Raw genomic sequence first — 25,405 nt, 5'->3', positions numbered from 1 at the left:
CCAGCTGCCTGGAGCACAACTTCAAACAATAGAACATGCCAGTCGCATGCCACCGCTGCTTGGCACAGCCAATCAAAGAACAGGAACTCTATGAGAGCATAGGGATCAGGGCTATAGACTTGGTGGCTGTCTTGTTTTGCACTGGTTCTTTCAAATGGTACATCGCTGGTTGAGCTTCTCAGTACAGGAAGTTAATGTTTGCATCCCCACAGAATCTGTGATGACTTGGGCGGCCGTCTCTGTCACTACCCGATCTGTGGTGCATAGCGAGGAGCACAGCAAGCTTAATCCAGCACAAGGTACAATGAATACATGCAGAACAAGCAAGTCCTTCCATAACATTCTCATTATGGTCACTAATGTACCCCTTGTGGGGTGTAAATCCAGGTGGAGTACCAATCAGGTAGTGACATGTGTGTTTACACCATAAATTATTCATCATGCGTGAAGCAGATCAGTCAGCAGTGTAAAGTGTGAGGTGGAGTCCTCTTAGAGTACTGGCCATGCCATTGGGGGTGACATCTCCATTGGTGAGTTACTGACTGAGGTATTCTGAATGGCAGTGATACACTCCTGGCTCTCATGTTTCCACACAGGACATGACCCAGGTGTCCCACTTTTGTTTGTCACAATGTAACTTTATATGATGACAGCTTGTGTGTTGAGAGCACATCACTGTAGCTCATCAGTATACTGTCGTGTATTAAGACTGGGTGTGTAAACTCAGCTGCGTCAAGTTCACGTTAAAGACTTTGTGAAAACACCACTGGCCTTTCACCGTATCCTTGAGGAAACACAGTCCAATGTGTGGGGTCAGAATAAGTCACAGCTGTCATGGTGGGCTAAACCTAAAAAGAATGAACTGCAGGCATTCACAGCTGTATAAATGACTGTGCCCGCTGGCAGAGATGCTATCCTGAGTGGTGGGCTTTTTGTTATATTGGCCATGTTGTTTGTCATGTGACTGTTCACTGGACCACCCCGATGACTGTGGTCCTCCAAAACTGCATGACATGTTATTACTCCATCAAGGGGTTTGTTCTCAGTGTTGTACCTGATATCCCCTCACAATATTTACAGACATGGCCACCTGTACATCAAACGTAGTACAAGGGGCTGCAGGCTTTCAAAAAGAACGAGCAGAATGGCTGACATCTTCATTTAGGACACACTGTGAAGTATTTTTAAGAGCATTCTTGCCTATTTTAGTAATTATTGTGTTGATTGGACCCTTTATATGTTTAATATTCTTATTTCAAAGCCATTAGAAGAACAGCACTTGAGCATCAGGCTTCAACAGAGACAGAAGTTCTACAACTACATCATCGACTTCAATGAACCTCATTACTTAATACTAGAATTACCGGAGCCTACGTAAAAACTCGTAGATCCGTCCCACCTTAAATCGCTTCGCACCTCTCCATCAGCGTCTTTTGTCCTTTAAATGTGTTGATAAGCAGCAAGCAGTCTTCATGCATTTCATGTGTGTTCCGTGTCTACAACGATCAATGTAAACACATCGTTAAAACAGATATGTTTTTCATGTTTTAGTGATAATTGACAAAATGTAGACATGAAGTTTATAATGTGTGAAGCCTGAAGTCCAAATATCAAAGAAACACTTTTACAAAAGGTACAAATATAACAGAACAAGTGCGCTTTTATTCAAAAATATAACTGCAGAAAAAGAACCCGCATTAGGGTGCGACATTGACACGCATTTACTACGACTGCTTTGGTGGTGCAACAGTATCAACTGTTGACTGGTAATCAAAACTTCACGGGTTCGATCCTGGACGAGTCTGTTTTGAGAAGTGAGCTGCTTTTATTTTTACTATTTTAGAATAAAAATATACATTTGATTTCAGTCTGTAACAGCCGGTGTGAATGTATGATACTTGTAAAGGTTAGCTTTGTTTTTTGTTTTTTTTTTATTCAGTTTTATTCTCTCAGTCGTGTTCACGATCCTACCCTACCCCCCACCTCCCCATCTGACACTGCTGTTTTCACATAAAGACGCGCTATAGCTCTGCACGCAACTTGTGACTTTATGCTGTAGGAAGTAAATAAATCAAGGTAAATAAGTAAATAACACTCGATCTGCCTCTTATATACAAAGTACAGCGACGGCAGATTCCACCTGCAGCTACAGATTCTTCAGTTCACAAGCGACTCTCCACGCTGGTGTTTACATCTGGACGGTGTATGTGCCCTAAAACGACGTCCGACTGTATTCTCATACCAATGCTTGCGAACTGAAGCGTCTGCGTGCACTTTTCATGACATTACACATGTATTTAAAAACTGGAAAGCGGGATATGTGTTTTACAAGAGTTGTGTAAGCACAGGTGTGTTTACAAGGCCACGTGTAACTGGGATAAGGTGAGGAACCTGCGTTATTAAAAATCACGTGTAAGTAATCTGGAGTTCTCAAAGCTCTCCAACGTCAAACTGAGCTAAAAAGAGTTCAACGCCATCATCAGCCACCAGAAACAGAAGCCTGTGATCATTTCTTGTGTTTCTTAAATATATTTAAACAAAGGAACACTTTATGAATGTGTTCTCCTTGGCTGTGTGATTGAGCCCTGCATATCTTAGTACAGACTCCCCTACAGATTCACCTCCCAGCACACTCACTGACTGCATCACTGATCTTAAGCTATGGATGGAAAATAACTTTCTCACACTTAATGTCAATAAAACGGAAGTTTTGCTGGTCGGCCCAAACTCCCAGCTTTCTAAGGCATCCAGCTTCTCTGCTCCTGTTGTCAGATATCTTGGTGTTTTGTTTGATTCCTCTCTTAACTTTGAGCTACACATTAGGTCTCTTTACTAAATTTCATCCTATCATCTCTGTCACATTGCTTGCTTCCGTCCATTCCTGTCCTTTAATGAGGCTCAAACTCTGGTTTATTGTTTCATAAAGTCTCGTATCGATTACTGCAATTCCCTCTTCATCGTCCTCCCTAAATCTACACAGAGGCTACAGTGCACGCAGAACTCAGCAGTCATACAAAGCGTTTTGCTCTCATCCCCCCTGTTCTCTCCCAGCTTCACTGGTTACCAGTGCCATCAAGGATTAAATTCAAGATTCGTCTTCTCACCTTCAAAGCCCTACATAACCTTGCCCTCCTCTACCTCACTCAGCTCCTTACACTCCTTGTCGCTCTCTCAGGTCCTCGAGCAGCAATCTCCTTACTGTCCCACACACCAGACTCTCCACCCTGGGAGGGCAGGCAGCTCCTTCAGTGTTATGGCCCCTCAACTCTGGAACTCTCTTCCTCAGTCTCTCTGAGTTTGCTCCTCTTTCTCTAACTTTAAATCTCAACTGAAAACTTTCCTCTTGTTTTGTCTGTTGTGTAATTTTTTTTTACTGTATGTAAAGTGACCTTGGGTTTGTGAAAGGCACTCTATAAATGCAAATTATTATTTTTATTATAAAGGGCCGTCATACTGGCATGTGTGCTTCTTGTCTTACACTCCCTGCTGCTGGGTAATAATAATAATAATAACTGGGAGGGATGCGTGTGTGCGAAGTAAAGACACTCACAGGCTGACAGAGTGCAGTGGACTTGTGCAGACTACAAAATCCTTAAGTGTTACCCGTTTAACGATTTACAGGGTTACTTAACCAGGTTATTCACTGATAAATCTACCTCTGATAACGAGACATTTACATGGCATTTTAGAGACCAGGGATCTGTGAATAACCGCATTATTGAGGTGCATGGCAACACACTCACGGGCTATAGAAGAAACTTGTATACTGAACATGTGTGAACAGTTTGATAAAGGCCTCCATTTGTTAATTAATTTCGTGGCCTGTGGTTCATTCAGAATAAGAAAGGGTAACACTTGAGTGTAGGTGCAATATTTAGGTAAAAATGAATTTATTACTCATACTAGCTGTGTGTGGTCTTCAGGACAAAAAGCAACTGAATGACTCCCCAGCAGTTTTATTATATTAGTGAAGTTACAGAGGCGTCAGCTAACTGGGCCGGGCAGGTCGTGTCTTATCTGAGATGGATGTGTAGTCGAGTACAGCTGTGGCACAAATTGAGCGGGACAGGCTGGAACCGGTCTCAGGCAAACGTATGGTAGCTCATTGTGTGAATGTACAACATGCATGTAGCACAAAGCTGAGTTTGTCTGCTTGGGTTGAGTGAGAAGTGAGGGGCATGCAAGTGCTGAAAAACATTAAAATTGCAGGCATGCGCCATCTTACAAAGGGCAACTCACACTTGTATAAGCTTCTACATCTTCACACCAATTCCCATGACTGTGGTTGATGCGAGCGGAGTGGACTGCTCCACACACACACACACACACACACGCAGTCTAATACTGTTATGTACCAAGACCTTCATGATGGCTTCTTTTGGTCTAAATAACACTTGTAAAGTGCCAGTAAATTGGCTCTGAGCAGCACTGAGTGCAGGACAGGATGGAGTGTCAGACCACCACTGGGCACATCCTCAGCTCATTTTAAACCACTGATTTAATGTGCTGCCCGCTGTTATGTTCAAAGAATGTTAAACTGTACATAAAAAACAAAGAAACAAACATCGGTTACAGGGAGAAGAAGCAAACTGCAGAGAGCCAGCAGCTGGACCACCGTGGAGCTGTGAGGAGAGACCACTGAAGGGCCTGAGCGGCTCTGGACAAACAAATATAATGAAGACATCTGTGATTTGATGAACTCATTAGAGAATTAGGAACTGAAATGAACAAATAAATGTAATACTTCAAAGAACAGCATTGTGCACAATGCTATAGAAACAGCGGAACTTAAACCTTTAACAAAGGAATTACATTTGGATGAGAACACTCTTCCTGTCATTACTGTTTAAAATATTTTTGATAATTGATAAAAAGTTTTACTTATTGTTTAAAGCACCCTTGACTGATTTTGAATCATCTTTATAATCCTCGTGCTATTCCATCTAATATGGTTGCTGCAGTGAAATATTTTGTACAACCTGAGCACACAATACACATGCAGACATTTTTTCTGTATTTCATTAACACAGTACAAGTTGTCTCTTTAGCAGTTTTTAAAGAATTAAAGTGAATTCCTTGTAAATATAGTCCATACTTTCAGAGGATGTCCCCTCAAATGACAAGTGCCTGTGTTTACATATCATCAGCCAGGGCAGGAAAAAGTGGGTTCAGGTTGCTGGGAACTTGACGTGACATTATTCAGGATACAATGGTCAATCACTGCTTCTGCAGACGAAGGATGAGAAAAAGCATTAGGCAACAGCACCAACCCCTGGTTGGGAGTGTAATTACATTTATATGAGCCTTGAAGGTGTCTCCTAAGCACATGTCTTGTTTGTCAGGTCAGTCAAGGGCATATCCCTCTAGGAAAAATGTGGCACACACCTGCAGTAGTACCCCACAAATGCCAGGAATGCTTGTACTTGCCATTTCGTTTGTGAACAGGGCCAGTTGAGTACAGCATTAACTATGGTACATTGTCGTTGAATTCTACTAACTCCCACCCTATAGTGCAATTATCTGGCCTGAATTGATTCAAAATAATCTTAATGCCACTGTTATATAGTGTGAGGAGCACCCCTCGAACCTGCTGCATGTTATCCACGTCATTTTGGTAGGCAGCACTATAAGAGTTGTGAGCCATAGCTCTCTGTTCACAAGGCACTAGAAGGTGGCCGGTGCCCTCTGCAACTCAAATGGGAGGACTCGATACTGCCATTGACCACTAAGGGTGCTAAATATGTTTGTTTTCCTTGACGAATTCCTTTAAAGAAATTTGTCAATACCTTTCTGTCATGTCAAGGGTGGTCAAATATCATGCTTTTTTTTGAGTTGCTTGAGGAGTTTATGCACTCACAACATCAGATATGCAGGAAACCTGCTGACGTAAGTCATTGCAAAAGTGCTAACTGCAATCGGCCTTTGAGGAAAGTTTTAGTCCCTTGTCCAGTCCTATTGTATTGGTCCCAATCACTCCTAGATTCAGCATTTGTTTTAACCTTAAGTTCCACTTCTGCTCATCTTGCTTCCAGGAGTGTTTACGGCGTTCTCAGACAACTACTCCTTGGTCAGTTATGATGTCATGTTCAAGCAGAGCGGTCCGAGAAGGACTTTCATTAATCGCTTCTCAGATGGACAGGATATCTGCTTTGAACTCTCGTCAATGTTTGGATTGTTTAACCAAATAGCCAACCAGCCCCTTCCTTTCCTTAATTTCACAGCACCCTTGCCAATAATCCAATAATTTGGAATAGGAAGTGGAAGAAGCTTGACCTGATCTCCGAGAGCAAACACTAGGAGCATCTTACCATGGGTATAGATCTGGACTGATTGTGCATGTTCCATATAAGCTCTTAGTATTGGTCTGATTTTACCAAATATATTGCATAATTGTGTGACATATTTGAAGATATTTGTGGAAGGGGTCACCTCACTTTCCATCCATCTTTTAATAGATCCAGTAATCCCTGGGGTTGTTACCCATATAAAAATGCATAAAGTGAAAAAACAATAGAAGCTTGCGGGACTTCCTGGTTTGGAGATAGCAAGAGGGGTAGTAACTGATCCTAGTTAGCAGCCCCCTTCTTTGTCAGGTCAGTCAAGGGCACAGCACTCTCAGACAAATGAGGTGCAAACCCACCTTGAGAAGCATTTGCTTGTGCAGCTTATTAAGCTGTTCGACTAGACCATCAGGCTGAGAATGGTACACTGAAGTCTTAAGGTGCTTGATATGGACCAATTTGGCAACCTCCCTGAATATCTCTGAGGTAAACGGCATCCCTTGGTCTGTTAGGACCTGCTTTGGGATATGCGTGATGACCCCTACCTGTGCCCATGTGATGCTTCTGGACTTGTATTGTTTTAAGGGGATAGCCTCTGGATACCATGTAGCACAATCCAATTGATGTCCTAGGGCGGAGAGAATCTACTATGTCCACCCTGATATGTTCAGAAGTTCATATATCTATCAGAGGAATGGAACAAGAGGAGCATGGTCTTTCCTAAGAATCTGTTGCAGTTGACATGCCAGACACGAAACACAAAAGTGATGGATCTCCTCATTAATTCCCTGACAGTATAATCAAAGTTTTATCCTTTTGAGTGTTTTGTTAGTTCCAAGATTGCCACCCGAGAGGTCTGTGTGTGCTAACTCACAAACCTGCTGCCAGTAAGATTTTGGTACCAGCAATAATGACCTCAACTCACCCTCATGTTCTGACAAATGACAGAATAAATCATTTTAAAATACAAAGTAGGGTTCAGGTGGCATGGAGTGTGTGGTACACTGTCAGTTAACTTAAGTAAATCGTCATTCCACTGTTCTCTTTGAAAAGACGCTGATGTTTGTAGAAATTGACATTGAAGAGCAAATCAGGCCTGACCTCCCTGGGTGGAGTTATTGCCAACGTCGGTTCGCTCGTGGCCTCGATAGCAAGTACATGATATAAAACATAATAAAATCACATTACAATGTGTCATGTTTGTCTTTTTTATTTTGTGATCTCCTTGTGTGTTGCATCAATACATCCAAAAAAAATTACTCGTCCACATCAGTGCATCTGGACAATAAATAGAATTCTGGGAAGGGAGACACTTCAACAACTTCATCAGTGTAATGGATTGTGTAACCTGCAACTCGTCAGCCTGTGGTTAGGGGAAAGGAAGAGAAGTCAAGGGAATAAATAAAATAAAACTCAGTGCAAAAAGGAGAAACCTGAGACGAGAACTGACACCAGAGAGCAAAGTCAAGGAATTTAACACAAAATGACTTCAGCTGTGTGTGTTTATATAATGGCATTTCACCTGAACAGACATCACAATCAGGAAATACGATGAGCTGAATCAAATTTAGGATCTGAGTGGACAGTCACAGCATTGTCTGGGATTAGTGACACGACTTGACACAAAGAACTTTCACGTGTTTGAAATCAACAAGCTGAGGTTTATCTAAACACACAGATATCAAGTGTCAGGTCTTTGTTAATGATCACTTAAGGACACTTGTGTTCAAATCCTCACTAAAACATTCATTACTAAGAAATAAAATATCAAAACACATGAATGAGCGCACACCTCTGTATTGTGCCGTTAGATTTGTAAAAGTCTTACCAAGATAACTGAACACTTTCTGAGCCATTGTGCTCTACAACAACCAGCAGGCATTTGACAAATGAAAGAGAGAGAAAGAAAGCCTGAACAATTAGTGATGTGACTATCAAAAGGAATAAATTTGGTGACAGGCAGACAATTACTGACATACAAATGTAATTTCTTTATTAAAGGTTTAAATTTCTCTGTTTTTCTAGAATTGAGCACAATGCTGTTCTCTGAAGTATTAATTGTGTTCTGTATGAGGTGAGCAGCTGCGGCTAATGAGACTTCACAAATATTAACAAACGTCAGTCTAAAGCAGCAAATCCTACGTTTAACTGTGGACATCAAACCTCATTTGACCTTCTCAGTCGTCCATTTCAGTTCCTCACAGTCACCTCAGTGTCATTTAGTGAGCCAGCAGTGTGAGGAGTGAAGGCCGACTGCTCCGTCTGCACTCGTCTGTCATCTGCTGCCTTAGTGAGGAGGAGTGCGGATTAAAGTGCAGGAATAGGAAACATTAACTTCACAATAAAATGAAGAGTTTAGTTTGACACAAAAGTAAAACAATACAGGAACATTTCATAGAATTTGACTCTTAAATAAATCTCCACCGTCTGACCAAAGCTGAACAGAATGTCAGCCGTCGTCTGAGCTCAGCTGTGGAGTTTTTTAGTTGTGAAATCTGAAAGTCTGTGCAAATTATAACTCCAGATGTTAAAAGATCTTTATAGATAGATAGATAGATAGATAGATAGATAGATAGATAGATAGATAGATAGATAGATAGATAGATAGATAGATAGATAGATAGATAGATAGATAGATAGATAGATAGATAGATAGATAGATAGATAGATAGATAGATGGAAATAGTAATAATCCTTTTAGAATGTAAAAATAAAAAAGTCACCAAGAAACGCTGAAGTATTTATAGGAATTGCCAGGAGACTCCAACATTTTCAGTTCTGTTTATTACATATTCAAATAAGAAGAATACAATTTATGACAATAGTTGTGGTAAAATAAACAATAATCATAAACAGTGTACACTCTACACCAATAGAGTTCAACTGTACAACTGTAACAAAACAATACAGAAAATATGAAATGATTGTGTTGTTAAGAAATATGTCCAAGTATTGCACTGCTAATATGTAAAATGAACAAAGGGATAATGTACAAATAATAATAAACATCTAAGCTCAGAAAATTAAATTTTTTATTTTCTTTAACATTTACAGTAAATTGAGCACTGAAGAAGCTGGACTAAATATTTTACAAGTCAGGATGATTTTCAGTGCTTTTCTGAACCAGGAATACATAAAAGCGTAAAGAATTGGATTAACTGCATAATTCACTTCACTGACCAACACAAAGGCATTCCTGATGATTTGTGTGTTTGAGTTACTACCATCATTAAAAAAATTGTACACATAAAGAGGCAGCCAGCAGATAATAAAAACCCCCACGACTACTCCTAATGTTTTTGCGGCTTTTCTTTCAGACAGTTTTGATATTTTTCTGTCACTCACCTCCATAGTTTGCCTCTTTTCTATCATACAGTTGATGGCTCTTGAGTGGCTTCTTGCAACTACAAATATTCTGATATAAAAAACAATCATCAGTGAATAAGGGATAAAGAAAGTTAAGAGTAAAATGAAAATGATCATTTCATAATAAGTGTATACTCCACAAGCTCCTTCACATGTCTCTACATCAAAATGACTCAAACATAAAGCTATGACTATAATTAAAACTACAAGCAGCCACACTACAGTAATGCTGACCTTTGCGACAGTCAAAGTTATTTTTGAGCTGTAAAAGAAAGGATGGCAGACAGCAATGTAGCGATCAATGGATATTAAAGCAACATTATATACAACTACAGTATTCAGAATATTTACAATTGCCTGATAGAAATAACAATAAATAACTCCAAAGTACCAGCAAGTTTCAATCAAGAGAACCAAAGAAAAGGGCATCACAAAGAAACCTGATAAGAAATCGGCCGCTGCGAGTGAAAGGATCAGAAGATTAGTCGGCGTGTGCAGCTGAACAAAATGAGAAATAGAAATGATGACAAGAAGATTTCCAAAGACTGTCGAGAAAAGCAAAAGACACGGGAAAGTGTAATAAAGTCCATAAACTTCAGTTTCATGAATCAGTGTATAACAAGATGTATTACTGTGAGGATAACAACGTCCAAGTTTCACTTCTTTAAACTCCATGTGTGTCCTTGACTGAGCCGTCCTGCCTGCACACTGAGATGTTTATACACTGAGGCCCTGCGACTGCCATATTCTCTCTGCTGACGTAATTCACATGAGGCGTCTCTCTGCTGTGTTTGCTTCACAAATTCTCTCAGGATGTTTGTTTGTTCATTTCAGTTCTTACTCACTAATGAGTTCATCAAATCTCAGATGTCTTCATTATATTTGTTTGTCAGGAGCCGCTCAGGGCTGCGGTGGTCTCTCCTCACAGCTCCACAGTGGTCCAGCTGCTGGCTCTCCGCAGTTTCCTTCTTCTCCTCTGTCTGCTGTTTTTGTTTTTTTGTTCTCAGTCACTTTGACTTTCTTTCATCATCACAGCGAGCAGCACATTAAATCAGCAGGTTCAGATGAGCTGAGGTTGTGCCCAGTGGTGGTCTGACACTCCATCCTGTCCTGTGCTGCTCAGAGCCCCTCTGACTCCTCCATGGAGTGTGCTGGACCACCCTGTGCTTATGAGAGGTCCTCACACACACACACACACAGTGTACAGTAACAGCTGTGTGTTTTTGTCTTTTCCGGACCCTCACATTAAATCCCAAACAGTATTCCCCCCGTTGCTCTCTGTCAGTCTGACGTTGTGCTGATTGTCTTTGTCTGATTTACTGGACGTCTTTCTTTTCTTAAATCGTCAGACACACAACATGCATTTCTCTGTGGCAATGGCAGGTAAACTCTCAGAATTCCAATGCAGCAGCGCTCACTGATGTGCTGTTTAATTTTGAGGACATTTGCTGTGTAACTGATTTGTAACTTTGTATCAAACAAAACTAAACGACTGCGTTTTGTTGGTTTTGAAGCACGATGAGCACCGCACTGCATGAGTCTGTTAGCCGTTATCACTATAAGGACAATTAAAGTTCTTAATAACGATAGAAATTATGTCAAGATCTGCCCAGAACAATCTTCTATTGTATTTTAATGCTTAGGTTCACTATATTATATTAATATTACAGTTGTATTAAATTCATACTGTATTAGAGTAACAGCAAGTGATGTTTTTACAGAAACTCTGATCGCTGCAGAAATACAACGCTTTTCAAGGTGAGGGCTGTGCTCTCAGGATGAACCATTCCAGGGCGGCCTTGATCTTCAACGAGAAAAGAGAACTCTCCCCGGGGCTCCCGCCAGCTTCTCTGGGATTGTTTGCGTCACCACACTGCATGCCCTACCTCCAGGGGGCGTCCCTCTCCACCATTCCAGATTCGGGGATCTGAACCCAACTCCCTTTTGGTGACGGAGGTCATCGCACCACGTTTTGGAAAGGCGCTTGCCCATCCCTTAGGAACAACTAACCACATGTTCAACAGTTGTTCATATGGAACCCTTCTCCACTAAGGCCTTCAAAGCACTCATTTGAATATTTGCCACTACCACCAAGATCTTTAGCTATGGCGGCTCCACCCGGGCCCTCACCCTAGGCTTTAATGCACACCACGGGAGCCCTCCTACTTGTCGTGGCTTGGCCCTCGCGGCAACCAGTGCTGGCGATGGACTGGTATGGGCCTGACACTCCAGCGCCATCCTTTTTCAGGGTTGGTTGAATCGGCAGGTGAGTTATAACACACTCCTTAGCAGGTTCCGACTTCCATGGCCTGGTGCCCATCTCAAGCAACACATTTTTTGGGAACTGATGAGCATCGGCATCAGGTGTCTTAACCCAGCATTCAATTCATCTGACGGGGCAAGTTCTGCTTACCAAAAGTGGCTCACTAGACACTTGGCATTCCATGCCACAGCTACACTCCAGTGAGCCAGGCTTCTTACCAATTTAAAGTTTAAGAATAGTTTGAGATTGTTTCTGGCCCAAATCCTCTTATCTTTCACTTTACCAGATTAAACTGCATTTGGCGACTGCCAGCTATCCAGAAGGAAACTTCGGAAGAAACCAGGTACTAGATGGTTTGATTAGACTTTCGCCCCTATACCCAGGTTGGACAACCGATTTGCACGTCAGGACAGCATGGATCCCACCCGTTTACCTCTAGGTGGGTTCATGCCCTTTTGAACTCTCTCTTCAAAGTTCTTTTAAACTTTCCCTTACGGTACTTGTTGGTTATGGGTCTCATGCTCGTATTTAGCCTTGTATGGAGTTTTCTACCCACTTCAGACTGCTTTCCCAAACAACCCGACTCTGAGGAGACCTGATCCCGCCAGAAAAGGGCCACCATTGGCCTCACACCACCCATGGGTTTACCCTTGATCAGAAAGGACTTTGGCCCACGCTCGACACCGTGAAGAGTGGTCTCCTGTATGCCATATTTCCCTCGCCTGGGTAGGAGCAGGTGGGGATTCTGCACTGGGCTTTTCCCTCTTCACTCACCATTACTGAGGGGATCCTGGTTAGTTTCTTTTCCTAGTGATATGCTTAAATTCAGTTGCTTATCATGTATGAACTGAGGTCTGAGTCAGACAGTTGGAGGCTGGATCCCCCACTCTGGACATGGTTGGGAAACCACATCGGGACCCATCTCTGTGGCCAGGTGCTGGCCTGCCACAATGGCACTCTCTGGGAGTGTGCAGAGATCATGGGGATGACCAGTCCAATGCCCTTCTCACAGACCAGTTCCCTTCTCTGCCCGGGGAAGAAAGGATAACGTTACAGCACCACAGGTCTGCTTTTATGGGACAGAGGGGCCTGGGTCCTTGTGAATTGCCCAGCCGCACCAACTGCAGGGAGCAGTGTGGCAATTGATCAGAAAGGCAACACTCAGACCCGGGGCCGCAAGGTGTGTTAGAAGTGTTGATGATCAATGTGTCCTGCAATTCACATTAGTTCTCGCAGGTAGCTGCGTTCTTCTCAACGGACGAGCCGAATGCTCTCTGTGTATATCAAAGGCCCAATGAGCAGGAACAAGAAGAATTGAGGTGGGGTGGCACAGGGGCACAGGTGCCCGGAGTTGGCATCCCCCCACATCTGGCAAAGAGGGGAGACACACCGGGTCATTTTTACGGTGTCGCCAAAGCAGACAGGTAGGTGCCTGGTTTAACCCCGCTGGCCAACAAGGGTGTTTAAGGCAACTTTGTGACTGTTCTAGGGAGGACCCCACCCTCCTTCCTCTCACTTGAGAGTCGAAGGGTCAGGTCGGGTGCGGACAGTTGACGAGGAAGGGCACCTGTCAAAGCTGGCATCTGTAATGATCCTTACACAGATTTACCTATGGAAACCTTGTTACAACTTTTACTTCCTCAAGATAGTCTAGTTAGATTGTCTTCTCAGCGCTCAATCTGAAGAATCACTGCAGCTGCTGGCACCAGACTACCCCTCCAATGGATCCTCATGCAAGGATTTAAAATACGTTCATTCCTATTACGGGGCTCAGTGAGGCCTGCATTGTTATTTTTCATCACTACCTCCCCAAGCTGAGAGTAGGTAATTTGCGTGCCTGCTACTTTCCTTGAATGTGGTAGCCATTTCTCAGGCTCCCTCTCCGGAATTGAACCCTTATTTTCCGTTACCCGTGGTCGCCATGGTGGACACAGAAAGTACCATCGACAATTAATAGGGCAGACATTAGAATGAGTTGTCGCCACCACGGTGGGCATGCAATCAGCCCAAGGTTATCTAGAATCACCAAAGCTAGCCAGGCGCAGGGACCCGGTGGGTTTTTGGTGTAATAAATGCACGCATCCTCCCCAGGGTGGGAATCGCCGCTTGTTTGCACGTATTAACTCTAGAATTACAACTGTTATCCAAGTAATGCGGAGCAATCAAAGGACCATAACTGATGTAATGAACCATTCGCAGATTCACTGTCACTTTGCATTTAGACATGCATGGCTTAATCTCTAAGACAAGCAGAATCTGGCAGAATCAACCAGATAGACCTGTAGGCAGTCGGAATGCACCTCCAACGGACAGCGGCTGGGCCGTCACATGTCAGGCTGGGTTCCCTCAAGGCTACTATCATCTGTTGCCAGGAAAGGCAGCGCCCAGGTGCCCCCTAGGGATGGGATGGCATCTGTGTTCTCATCTCCGGGTGCCAGAGAAATTGTGTCTCCGGGGTCCTGGGCTAGAACAAGCAAAAGGGTTTCAGCCAAAACCCTCCCCATGGCACAAGGCCACCGTGGCATAGGATTGCTCGGCTTGTGAGGAGTATCTGCCAGTTGGGGTCTTGCCCTCATGGAGAGGTACGGACAAGGAACAGGTCCCCATCTTAGGCTGGAACCTAAGGGGGGGACCATGGGGCCTAAAGCTTCGGCCTAAGCTGGCTCACCCAAGGTGCTCCCTCGTTGGACACTTTGTGCCCATCAATTTGTCTGTGGGTCGGTCATAGTCTCCCTGACCACCGGCCGTGGGGGATAGTGACCACCACCGTCCCCTGTGAAAATACCATTCTGGCCTGCACACAGAAGAGTGGGGCAGTAGGTGGAGAGGTCCACGAAGTTAGAGAAACAAAAAAAAATGCTAAGTTTCTCCGTGTCAAAACTTAGGGCTAAGTTGAGACCTTCCTCTGCCTCGCTTTCACAAAGGGCCAGGGGGTCATTGTGCTCCACGTCCAGAGATGCTTAACACTAGAATTACCAAAGCCTACGAAAAATCTCGTAACTCTGTCCCACCTTAAATCCATTTGCACCTCTCCGTCAGCATCATTTGTCTTTTAAATGTGTTGATAAGCAGCAAGCAGGCTGCTATCACATCCCCCATCTGCCACACAAAGTTTTCTCAAGCCTGTTTACCTGCGTGTCAGTTACTTACAGACTTGAGCTGAGAAAATTTTGTGCGGCAGTGGAGGGATTTGCTAGCAGGCTGCTTGCTGCTTATCGACACATTTAAAAGACAAAAAGACACTGATGGAGAGTTGCGAAGGGATTTAAGGAGGGACGGAGTTACAAGTTTTGCTTACCGTGGTGGAGGGGTTTGCGTGTCCCAGTGATCCTAGGAGCTCTGTTGTCCGGGGCTTTATGCCCCTGGTAGGGCCACCCAAGGCAAACTGTTCCTAGGTGAGGGATGAGAGAAAGAGCGGTTATACAAACCTCCTATGATGAATAAAAAATTTGGACGGCGTTTTCCCTCGCCCGGACGCGGGTCACCGGGGCCCCCCTCTGGAGCCAGGCCTGGAGGTGGGGCTCGATGGCGAGCGCCTGGTGGCCGGGCTTGCACCCATGGGGCTCGGCCGGGCACAGCCCTAAGAGGCAACGTGGGTCCCCCTTCCCATGGGCTCACCACCTATGGGAGGGGCCAAGGAGGTCGGGTGCAGTGTGAGTTGGGTGGTGGCCGAAGGCAGGGACCTTGGCGGTCCGATCCTCGGCTACAGAAGCTGGCTATTGGGACGTGGAATGTCACCTCTCTGAAGGGGAAGGAGCCTGAGCTTGTGCGTGAGGTTGACAGGTTCCGGCTAGATATAGTCGGGCTCACCTTGACGCACAGCTTGGACTCTGGAACCAATCTCCTTTAGAGGGGCTGGACTCTCTACCACTCTGGAGTTGCCCCGGGGAGAGGTGCAGAGCGGGTGTGGGTATACTTATTGCCCCCCGACTTGGAGCCTGTACATTGGGGTTTACCATGGTGGACGAGAGGGTAGCCTCCCTTCGCCTTCGGGTGGGGGGACGGGTCCTAACTGTAGTTTGTGCGTATGCACCGAACAGCAGTTCGGAGTACTCACCCTTTTTGGAGTCCCTGGAGGGGGTGCTGGAGGGCATACCTTCTGGGGACTCCCTCGTTCTGCTGGGAGACTTCAATGCTCACGTGGGCAATGACAGTGAGACCTGGAAGGGCGTGATTGGGAGGAATGGCCCCCCCCGTTCTGAACCCGAGTGGTGTTTTGTTATTGGACTTCTGTGCTCGTCACGGATTGTCCATAACGAACACCATGTTCATGCATAGGGGTGTTCATATGTGCACTTGGCACCAGGACACCCTAGGCCTCAGTTCGATGATCGACTTTGTGTCGTCGGACTTGCGGCCACATGTTTTGGACACTCGGGTGAAGAGAGGGGCGGAGCTATCAACTGATCACCACCTGGTGGTGAGTTGGCTTCGATGGTGGGGGAGGATGCTGGTCAGGCCTGGTAGGCCTAAACGTGTTGTGAGGGTCTGCTGGGAACGTCTGGCAGAGCCCCCTGTCAGAAGTAGCTTCAACTCCCACCTCCGGCAGAACTTTGACCATGTCCCGAGGGAGGTGGGGGACATTGAGTCCGAATGGGCCATGTTCCGTGTCTCTATTGTTGAGGCGGCTGACCGGAGCTGTGGCCATAAGGTGGTCGGTGCCTGTCATGGCGGAAATCCCCGAACCCGTTGGTGGACACCGGCGGTGAGGGATGCCGTCAAGCTGAAGAAGGAGTCCTACCGGTCCCTTTTGTCCTGTGGGACTCTGGAGGCAGCTAATAGGTACCGGCAGGCCAAGCGGAATGCAGCTTCAGTGGTTGCTGAGGCAAAAACTCGGGCATGGGAGGAGTTTGGGGAGGCCATGGAGAACGACTTTCGGACGGCTTCGAGAGAGATTCTGGTCCACCGTCCGGCGTCTCAGGAGGGGGAAGCAGTGCAGTGTCAACACTGTATATGGTGGGGATGGTGCGCTGCTGACCTCGACTCGGGACGTTGAGGGTCGGTGGTGGGAGTACTTCGAAGACCTCCTCAATCCCAATAACATGCCTTCCAATGAGGAAGCAGAGCCTGGGGACTCGGAGGTGGGCTCCCCCATCTCTGGGACTGAGGTCACCGAGGTGGTCAAAAAAACTCCTTGGTGGCAGGGCCCCGGGGGTGGATGAGATACGCCTGGAGTTCCTAAAGGCTCTGGATGTTGTAGGGCTGTCTTGGTTGACACGTCTCTACAAAATCGCATGGACATCAGGGACAGTGCCTCTGGATTGGCAGACCGGGGTGGTGGTCCCCCTCTTTAAGAAGGGGGACCGGAGGGTGTGTTCCAACTACAGAGGGATCACACTCCTCAGCCTCCCTGGAAAAGTCTATTCGGGGGTTCTGGAGAGGAGGGTCCGTCGGATAGTCGAACCTCGGATTCAGGAGGAACAGTGTGGTTTTCGTCCTGGTCGCGGAACAGTGGACCAGCTCTACACCCTTAGCAGGGTCCTGGAGGGTGCATGGGAGTTCGCCCAACCAGTCTACATGTGTTTTTTGGACTTGGAAAAGGTGTTCGACCGTGTCCCTCGGGGAATCCTGTGGGGGGTGCTCCAGGAGTATGGAGTACTGGACCCCCTGATAAGGGCGGTTCGGTCCCTGTACAACCGGTGTCAGAGCTTGGTCCGCATTGCCGGCAGTAAGTTGAACCCGTTTCCAGTGAGAGTTGGACTCCGCCAGGGCTGCCCATTGTCACCGATTCTGTTCATAACTTTTATGGACAGAATTTATAGGCGCAGCCAGGGTGTTGAGGGGGTCCGGTTTGGTGGGCTCAGGATTGGGTCACTGCTTTTTGCAGATGATGTTGTCCTGTTTGCTTCATCAGGCCGTGATCTTCAGCTCTCTCTGGATCGGTTCACAGCTGAGTGTGAAGCGGCTGGGATGGGAATCAGCACCTCCAAATCCGAGACCATGGTCTTCAGCCGGAAAAGGGTGGAGTGCCCTCTCAGGGTTGGGAGCGAGATCCTGCCTCAAGTGGAGGAGTTCAAGTATCTTGGGGTCTTGTTCACGAGTGAGGGAAGAATGGAGCGTGAGATCGACAGGCGGATTGGTGCGGCGTCCGCAGTGATGTGGGCTCTGCATCAGTCTGTCATGGTGAAAAAGGAGCTGAGCCATAAGGCAAAGCTCTCAATTTACTGGTCGATATTCACCTATGGTCATGAGCTATGGGTAGTGACCGAAAGAACGAGATCACGAATACAAGCGGCTGAAATGAATTTCCTCCGCAGGGTGTCTGGGCTCTCCCTTAAAGATAGGGTGAGAAGCTCAGTCATCCGGGAAGGGCTCAGAGTAGAGCCGCTGCTCCTCCGCATCGAGAGGAGTCAGATGAGGTGGCTCGGGCATCTGATCAGGATGCCTCCTGGACGCCTCCCTGGTGAAGTGTTCTGGGCACGTCCAACCGGGAGGAGGCCCCAGGGAAGACCCAGGACATGCTGGAGCGACTATGTCTCCCAACTGGCCTGGGAACGCCTCGGGATTCTCCCGGAAGAGCTAGAAGAAGTGGCCTGGGAGAGGGAAGTCTGGGCATCTCTGCTCAAGCTGCTGCCCCCGCGACCCGACCTCAGATAAGCGGAAGAGGATGGATGGATGGATGGATGGATAATTATAGTGTTAATGGCAGCCAAACTAGTAATATGCAGGAACATATCAGCTGAGATTGTACCTCTGAGAAGGTTGATGTAGACATGGGGTCATGTAGATATTTTGGTTTTACATGACCCCATTCTTGGTTTTTACATGACCGCATGTCTGTTTTGGTTTTACATGACCCCATGCTCGTTTCTTTTACATGACCAATCACTGAAGCTTCATGTTGTGGGAGCAATGTGCCTGGACTGCGATATGAAAAATTAATGGTTTAACCAATCATTGACTCCTTACGCTGTGTAAGCAAGGAGCCTTGCATGTAAATCAGTTATGAAAGTTATTCTGCATAAATAAGGGCTGCACCTTTTCTGCAGTGAGCATGGCTTCTGCTAATCCAGTAACTGTGGGGATCTCCATTTTTGCAAAGAGATGACAAGCTTCCTCATGCCTGGTTCTTTGAGATGAGTATTTGTTGTTGTTGTTGATCTTATTAGTATTATTTCGTATCCTTTAAACCTTTAAACCCTTGACACCCATGAAACATGCAGAATGACCCTGAATATCACCCATAGCAACAGCATAGCAACTGTGACAACAAAAATGACAACATAGAGGGTCAAACAAAATGTCATTGAAGGAAAATGACAAAAATATGTTCTACTTTTTGAAATTTCACAATAATAAAAATTAATGTTATTTTTGTATTTGTCAATGTCAAAATAAAAGCACATATAGTGAAAAAAGAAATTAGAAAATTCTACAAAGGCGGCACGGTGCCACAGTGGGTAGCACTGCTGCCTCGCAGTTGGGAGACCTGGGGACCTGGGTTCGCTTCCCGGGTCCTCCCTGAGTGGAGTTTGCATGTTCTCCCCATGTCTGTGTGGGTTTCCTCCGGGTGCTCCGGTTTCCTCCCACAGTCCAAAGACATGCTGGTTAGGTGGATTGGCGATTCTCAATTGGCCCTAGTGTGTGCTTGGTGTGTGGGTGTGTTTGTGGGTGTCCTGCGGTGGGTTGGCACCCTGCCTGGGATTGATTCCTGCCTTGCGCCCTGTGTTGGCTGGGATTGGCTCCAGCAGACCCCCGTGACCCTGTGTTCGGATTCAGCGGGTTGGAAAATGGATGGATGGATGGATGGATAAACGATTATTCAGTAACTTAAATGATGTAAAATCTGATTAAATGCCACAAGCCACTGTACTGTGTGTCATAGCGCTTAAGGAGTTGTTACATAAAATAGTGATAAAGAGAATGGAATAGCACTGCATATGTTCATACCAAGTATTTACAGACAGTATGGTTAACAGCTGTGGTGATGTACTTTATGGATTAGGTTAGAAATGTGTCTGTGAGAGTGTGGAAGAGATAAATTAAAAATATTTTATCAATATCAGTCTTTTTACATTTTTTGAGTGCACTTGCTGAAAAATGGCTGCTGTTGCATCATCCAGGTGGATGCTACACATAAGTGGTATTTGAAGTGGCTCTGCACTCACTAAAGCACTTTGATTATTATTATTATTGTTATTCATTTTACCTTCCAAAATGTAAAAAACAAACTTTGTGTTTACAAGCTGCAGTATAAAAACTGGTTTTAAAGATTATCGGTGATCCTTGATGGAGATTTGAACTCGACGTTGTCAGGGTAGAACCTCAAACGCTCCTAACACCATTTCAGATGTGCATTGCTGGTTTGAGGAGATCAGGCCATCTGCTGCAGAAAATGATGCCGCATTCTGTGTACATTTTTAGTGACTGGGCCTGCAAAATCCCAAACTTCTAAAGGGTGCAGATTTGAATTGTCCATTAAATGCTCATCTTCAACCGCAGTTGTATTCTCTAAAACGGTATCAACCACTTGTACCTTTATAAAAAGTAATAAACCATCACGTGCACTGTGGTTTGTACAACACTTTCAGGAAAATACATTCCCTGGCCAAAAAAAAAGTCGCCACCAAAAAAAAAGGTCACACACTCTAATATTTAGTTGGACCGCCTTTAGCTTTGATTATGGCATGCATTCGCTGTGGCATTGTTTCGATAAGCTTCTGCAATGTCACAAGATTTAGTTCCATCCAGTGTTGCATTAACTTTTCACCAAGATCTTGCATGATGGGTAAATCACTTCATCTGCCTCTCTTCTTACCCTGATGCGCCCATCACTCTGGAATAGGGTAAATCTGGACTCATCAGACCATATGACCTTCTTCCATTGCTCCACAGTCCAATCTTTATGCTCCCTAGCAAACTGAAGCCTATTTTTTCAGTTAGCCTCACTGATTAGTGGTTTTCTTACGGCTAAACAGCTGTTCAGTCCCAATCGCTTGAGTTCCCTTCGCATTGTGCGTGTGGAAATGCTCTTACTTTCACTATTAAACATAGACCTGAGTTCTACTGATGTTTTTCTTCGATTTGATTTCACCAAACGTTTGAGTGATCGCCGATCACGATCATTCAGGATTTTTTTCCGGCCACATTTCTTCCTCGAAGACGATGGTTCCCCACTATCCTTCCAGTTTTAAATAATGCGTTGGACAGTTCTTAACCCAATTTTAGTAGTTTCTGCAATCTCCTTAGATGTTTTCTCTGCTTGATGCATGCCAATGATTTGACCCTTCTCAAACAGACTAACATCTTTTCCACGACCACGAGATGTGTCTTTCGACATGGTTGTTTAAGAAATGAGAAGCAACTTATTGCACCAGTTGGGGTTAAATAACTTGTTGCCAGCTGAAAGATAATCGCCCATGCAGTAATTATCCAATAGGAGGCTCGTACCTATTTGCTTAGTTAAATCCAGGTGGCAACTTTTTTTTTGGCCAGGCAGTGTATATATATATATATATTTTTTTTTTTTCATCTTTTGTCACTCAGAAACGGATTACCTCTTTATTAGGGTTAATTTGTTACACACTGTCAAAATGCTAAATACATGCAGCCATTTGTAATCTCAGTGGGTTTGGACACAAGGTCAGAAACTACACTGGAGGGGTGTGGAGCCGATTCTGGCAGCACTGGGCACAAGGAATGAAACCAGTTTGGATGGACCGTGTAGTGGAAAAAACTTTTCTCTATTTTCAAAGAAGTCATTTATGAGTCTGGATGAAAAGGCAGAGCAGTTCTTTTTTTTCCACATAGATATGCACTAATGTCTCAGTCCATGGAGTGAGCAATCAAAAAAAAAATGGTTCCCTTTTATACTTTCCTGTTACCTTATCTAATAATCACGTCATATGACTCTTAATTTGCAGAATTCTATCATTTTAACAGTCGACTTGAGCCACCAGTATCTTAATATGCATGTCGATTCTTCCATTATTCTAAACATCGCTTCGTTAACAGGGTGTCCTACGGGTTTTTCCATTGATCTTACCAGCATTTCCTGTGTTTTCTCGGTAGTTTGTCCTCATTTTTAAAGGGGTGTTCATTACTCATTTACTTTAATTTTAACCTTGGAAATTACATTGATGATTCCTCTTATGATGAGGCAACTCTCAAATGCTTGAGCTTTCAGCCACATTTAATTAACACTAGAATCCCTGAAGCCTACGAAAAAACTTTTAATCCTGGAAAACCTTATATTCCTTTGCTCCTCTCCATTAGCGCCTTTGCATTGCAAATATGTCGATCAGCACAAGCAGCAAGCAGCCTTGCTATCCCATCCTTCCCCTTGACGGAGATGAAGCTCTTCCAGCACAAGTCTGTTTATCTGGGTGTGAGGTGCCTGGAGTTGTGTAGTGTAAATAATATATTGTTATGTGGAATACGTACAAATTTCATTTGTGTTCCATGTTTATAACGATCTGGGTAAATGTAGGATGACAGGAAATGTGAGGCAAGAATTGTTTAACACATAACTAAAACAGAAACTTTTTTCATGTTATACTAATAATTGACAAAATGTAGACATGAAGTGTATAATGTGTGAAGTCTGAGGTCCAAATATCAAATAAGTACTTTAGCAAAAGATACACATATAACAAAACAAGTGCACTTTTATTCAAGAATAAAACCAAAGGAAAAAAAAATCAGGTTAGGGTATGACACTTGGTCAAAAAATATAGTGGTATGACACTACTGCTTGGGTGGTGCAGTAGTAAGAACTGCTGACTCATAATCAAGAGGTTGCTGATTCGATTCGTGGTGCTTCACAGAATTATCCTTTAGAGTAGTGAGCTGCTCTTATTCTTACTACTATAGAATAAAAACATATATTTGATTTGAGTCTGTAACAGCCGCTGTAAATTTATGGTACTTGTACAAGTTGGCGTTTTGTTTCATTATTCACTTTTATTCTCTCAGTCGCATTCACACGCGCCCTGATCTGACAATGCTGTTTTCAAATAAAGACGTGCTATAACAGAGGTGAACTCGGATGAGGACGAGGGTTCTACATCAGAGAAAGAGAACAGAACCCCTCCCCACAAGAAACGTCCACTCACATATAAGAACAACGCAGCTGCACCAGGCGTAAAAGCGAAAGATGGCACGGTTTGGATGCAGCAACAGGTCAGGGGTCATCGTGCCAGTCAGTCTGCCCCACACGTGTCCTTCAACAAAACAGCGCGGACATGGAGGTCACGTCTTAGATGTTCACTTGGTCCACCTCTCTCAAAAAGTACTGCAAATATTATATAATAAACCTCTAAGAAGGAATAAAAGCACATGTTCTATCTAAAGAGACTGAAGTATTTTAAAAAAGTAAAAAATATAATGGCACTTTTTATACAGTAAGTTTTTTATTAAAACAGCTGTCATTTTCTTCATAGATTGTCTCACCAGGTGGCACAGTGGTGTAGTGGTAACGCTGCTGCCTTGTTACATAAAGGCCAAGGTTCACATCCCAGGCCCTCTCCGTGTGGAGTTTGCAGCTTCTCCCCGTGTCTTCATAGGTGTCTTCAGGGTGCTCTGGTTTTGTCCCAAAGATGCGGAGGTTAGATGGACTAGTGATGCTAAACTGGCCATAGTGTGTGTGTGTGTGTGTGTGTGTGTGTGTGTGTGGGTGTGTATGAGTGTTCACCCTGTCCAAGGATTATTCCTGCCTTGTGCCCAATGCTTGCTGGGAATTGAAATCAGCTACCCCGTGACCAGTGACAAAGCCAGAAATGGCAAACTTCCTGGAAACAACTGGGTTGGCAAGTCATAAGACTTTTTAAATTGTAAAATTTTTCGTGGAGTTTCAAGTGCTGTCCCCCTTGATGTTTAGCGAGGCTCGATTCACTGCTGATCGATATAAGCTCCTGGGGGACATGATCAACTTGAAGGTGTGTGGTTCCACTGAGTCACAACTGATTGATGAAGAGAAATCAATTTGAAGTGTTCAGGGGACGTTTGACTTCTGAATGGGGACACCCTCGGTTGGCCACTGCCTGTGACCCTGCTGTGTGTTACCAGGATAAGAGGAAGGATGGATGAATGTTGTTTAGTGAATCTTAGTATAAAGAACAAAAACTGAGCAGTGAACATGGGGGTCTGCTGACCGCCATCACAAACAAGTGGTAAAGAAGGCCAATTCGTTTCTGTCACACAGCAGCCACCCTCTGTCTCCAAAGTGGCCATTAAGCTGCGTACGTTTTGGTCTTTTATCTGAGAGCTCTCAGCCTTCTGAATTTTAGGAGCTGCAGGAGTCTTGCGGAGTTCTGAATTATTATTGTCGTTATTATTGTTCAAGAATTATCTTATGGTGTGTGTGCTGATTAAAACAACAGCTGTCATGTGTGGTCTCTTTTATTATTTTCTTGTCCCTATTTAACAATGTCCTACGTGTCACACATTTCTGCTGCTCACAAATTTCCCTCTGGGATAATAAAAGTCTTCTGCCGTCCTGCTGAGTAAAAGCCACACAAGCAAAGAGAGAACATGGAGATTCAACATCAGCAGTGACTGGAACAAGAACACTAAATCAAAAGGGCAGAAGTGCGGACCACAGCATCATAATACCTCCTGTATAAACACACAAGGGGGTTTGAAATGAGGGGGCAACTCTTAAAGTGGAACAAGTGAAGCATCTGCTGAGCAGAGCAGAAATAAAGGAGCTGAGAGTCCATCAGGAATCATCTTATACTGTTTTTAAAAACACCTAAACAGTCACAGACTCCTGAGTTAACAGAATGGTCAATCAGCCGAGTGGACCGCGTGACCATCTAAGGTCTCTGTGTATAAGGTAATAACAGAGACTCTCATATCCACCCTTACACAATTACTAACAACTGCCAAAGAGACAACTTGAACCACGTTAATGAAATAAAGAAAAATATGTCTGCATGAATAACACAGGTCTACAAAAAAATATTTTTTGTTTGCTACTTGGAACTTCCGACCAGTTCTTTATTAATTTTTTTACACTGATTTCATATGTGAGATCGGAATGAAGCTAGCACGTCAGGTTTTTGAGATACACATCATTGACGTTTTGACACATTTGAATATCAATATTTCAAAGACAATATCTGGAGTTTGGACCAAAATTGTTTTGATGTGTTTATTCTGAAAACAAACCAGAAGACGATACCAGCAGGTTCTCCACAAGCTCAGCATAACTCTCTGCTCTGTGACTGCCAAGAAAATTCTGGACAACCTGCACGAATGCCCATGGTGATGATTCAGTTGGCTTCAGTCTCCTTTTGAATTCATCATCAAGCATCAGTTCACGGATTTCAGGACCAAATAAAACACGTTCCTTAGTTTTGGCTTCACTTTTCTCAAGACCAAACTTATTTCTTAAATGCTGAAACGCATTGATGTTTCTGTCCATTGCCTTGACAACATTTTCAAAGTAATGGTGAATCTAATGAACAAAAAGTCCTGAAATGCAATGTTATGTTAAGGAAACAGTAAAACTGAGTATCTACTGCAGCGTCAAATCTGAGTTGTGTCATTATGC

At 44.3% G+C, this 25,405-nt stretch overlaps 1 protein-coding gene across 1 annotated transcript in view; it reads right to left on the bottom strand.

Moving 5' to 3' along the window:
- Positions 1–9,268: 9,268 nt before the first annotated feature.
- Positions 9,269–25,405, bottom strand: part of LOC127526358 (trace amine-associated receptor 13c-like) — a 71,485-nt gene continuing 55,348 nt past the window's right edge. Inside the window, exon 2 of the mRNA XM_051921742.1 lies at positions 9,269–9,803. Within this exon, the coding sequence (XP_051777702.1) occupies positions 9,330–9,803 (474 nt within the window). The 3' untranslated portion in view covers positions 9,269–9,329. The remainder of the gene's footprint in view (positions 9,804–25,405) is intronic.

Source organism: Erpetoichthys calabaricus (genome assembly GCF_900747795.2).
Source record: "Erpetoichthys calabaricus chromosome 1 unlocalized genomic scaffold, fErpCal1.3 SUPER_1_unloc_22, whole genome shotgun sequence".
NCBI lineage: Eukaryota > Metazoa > Chordata > Cladistia > Polypteriformes > Polypteridae > Erpetoichthys > Erpetoichthys calabaricus.
This window is presented reverse-complemented; position numbering and strand designations above follow the sequence as displayed.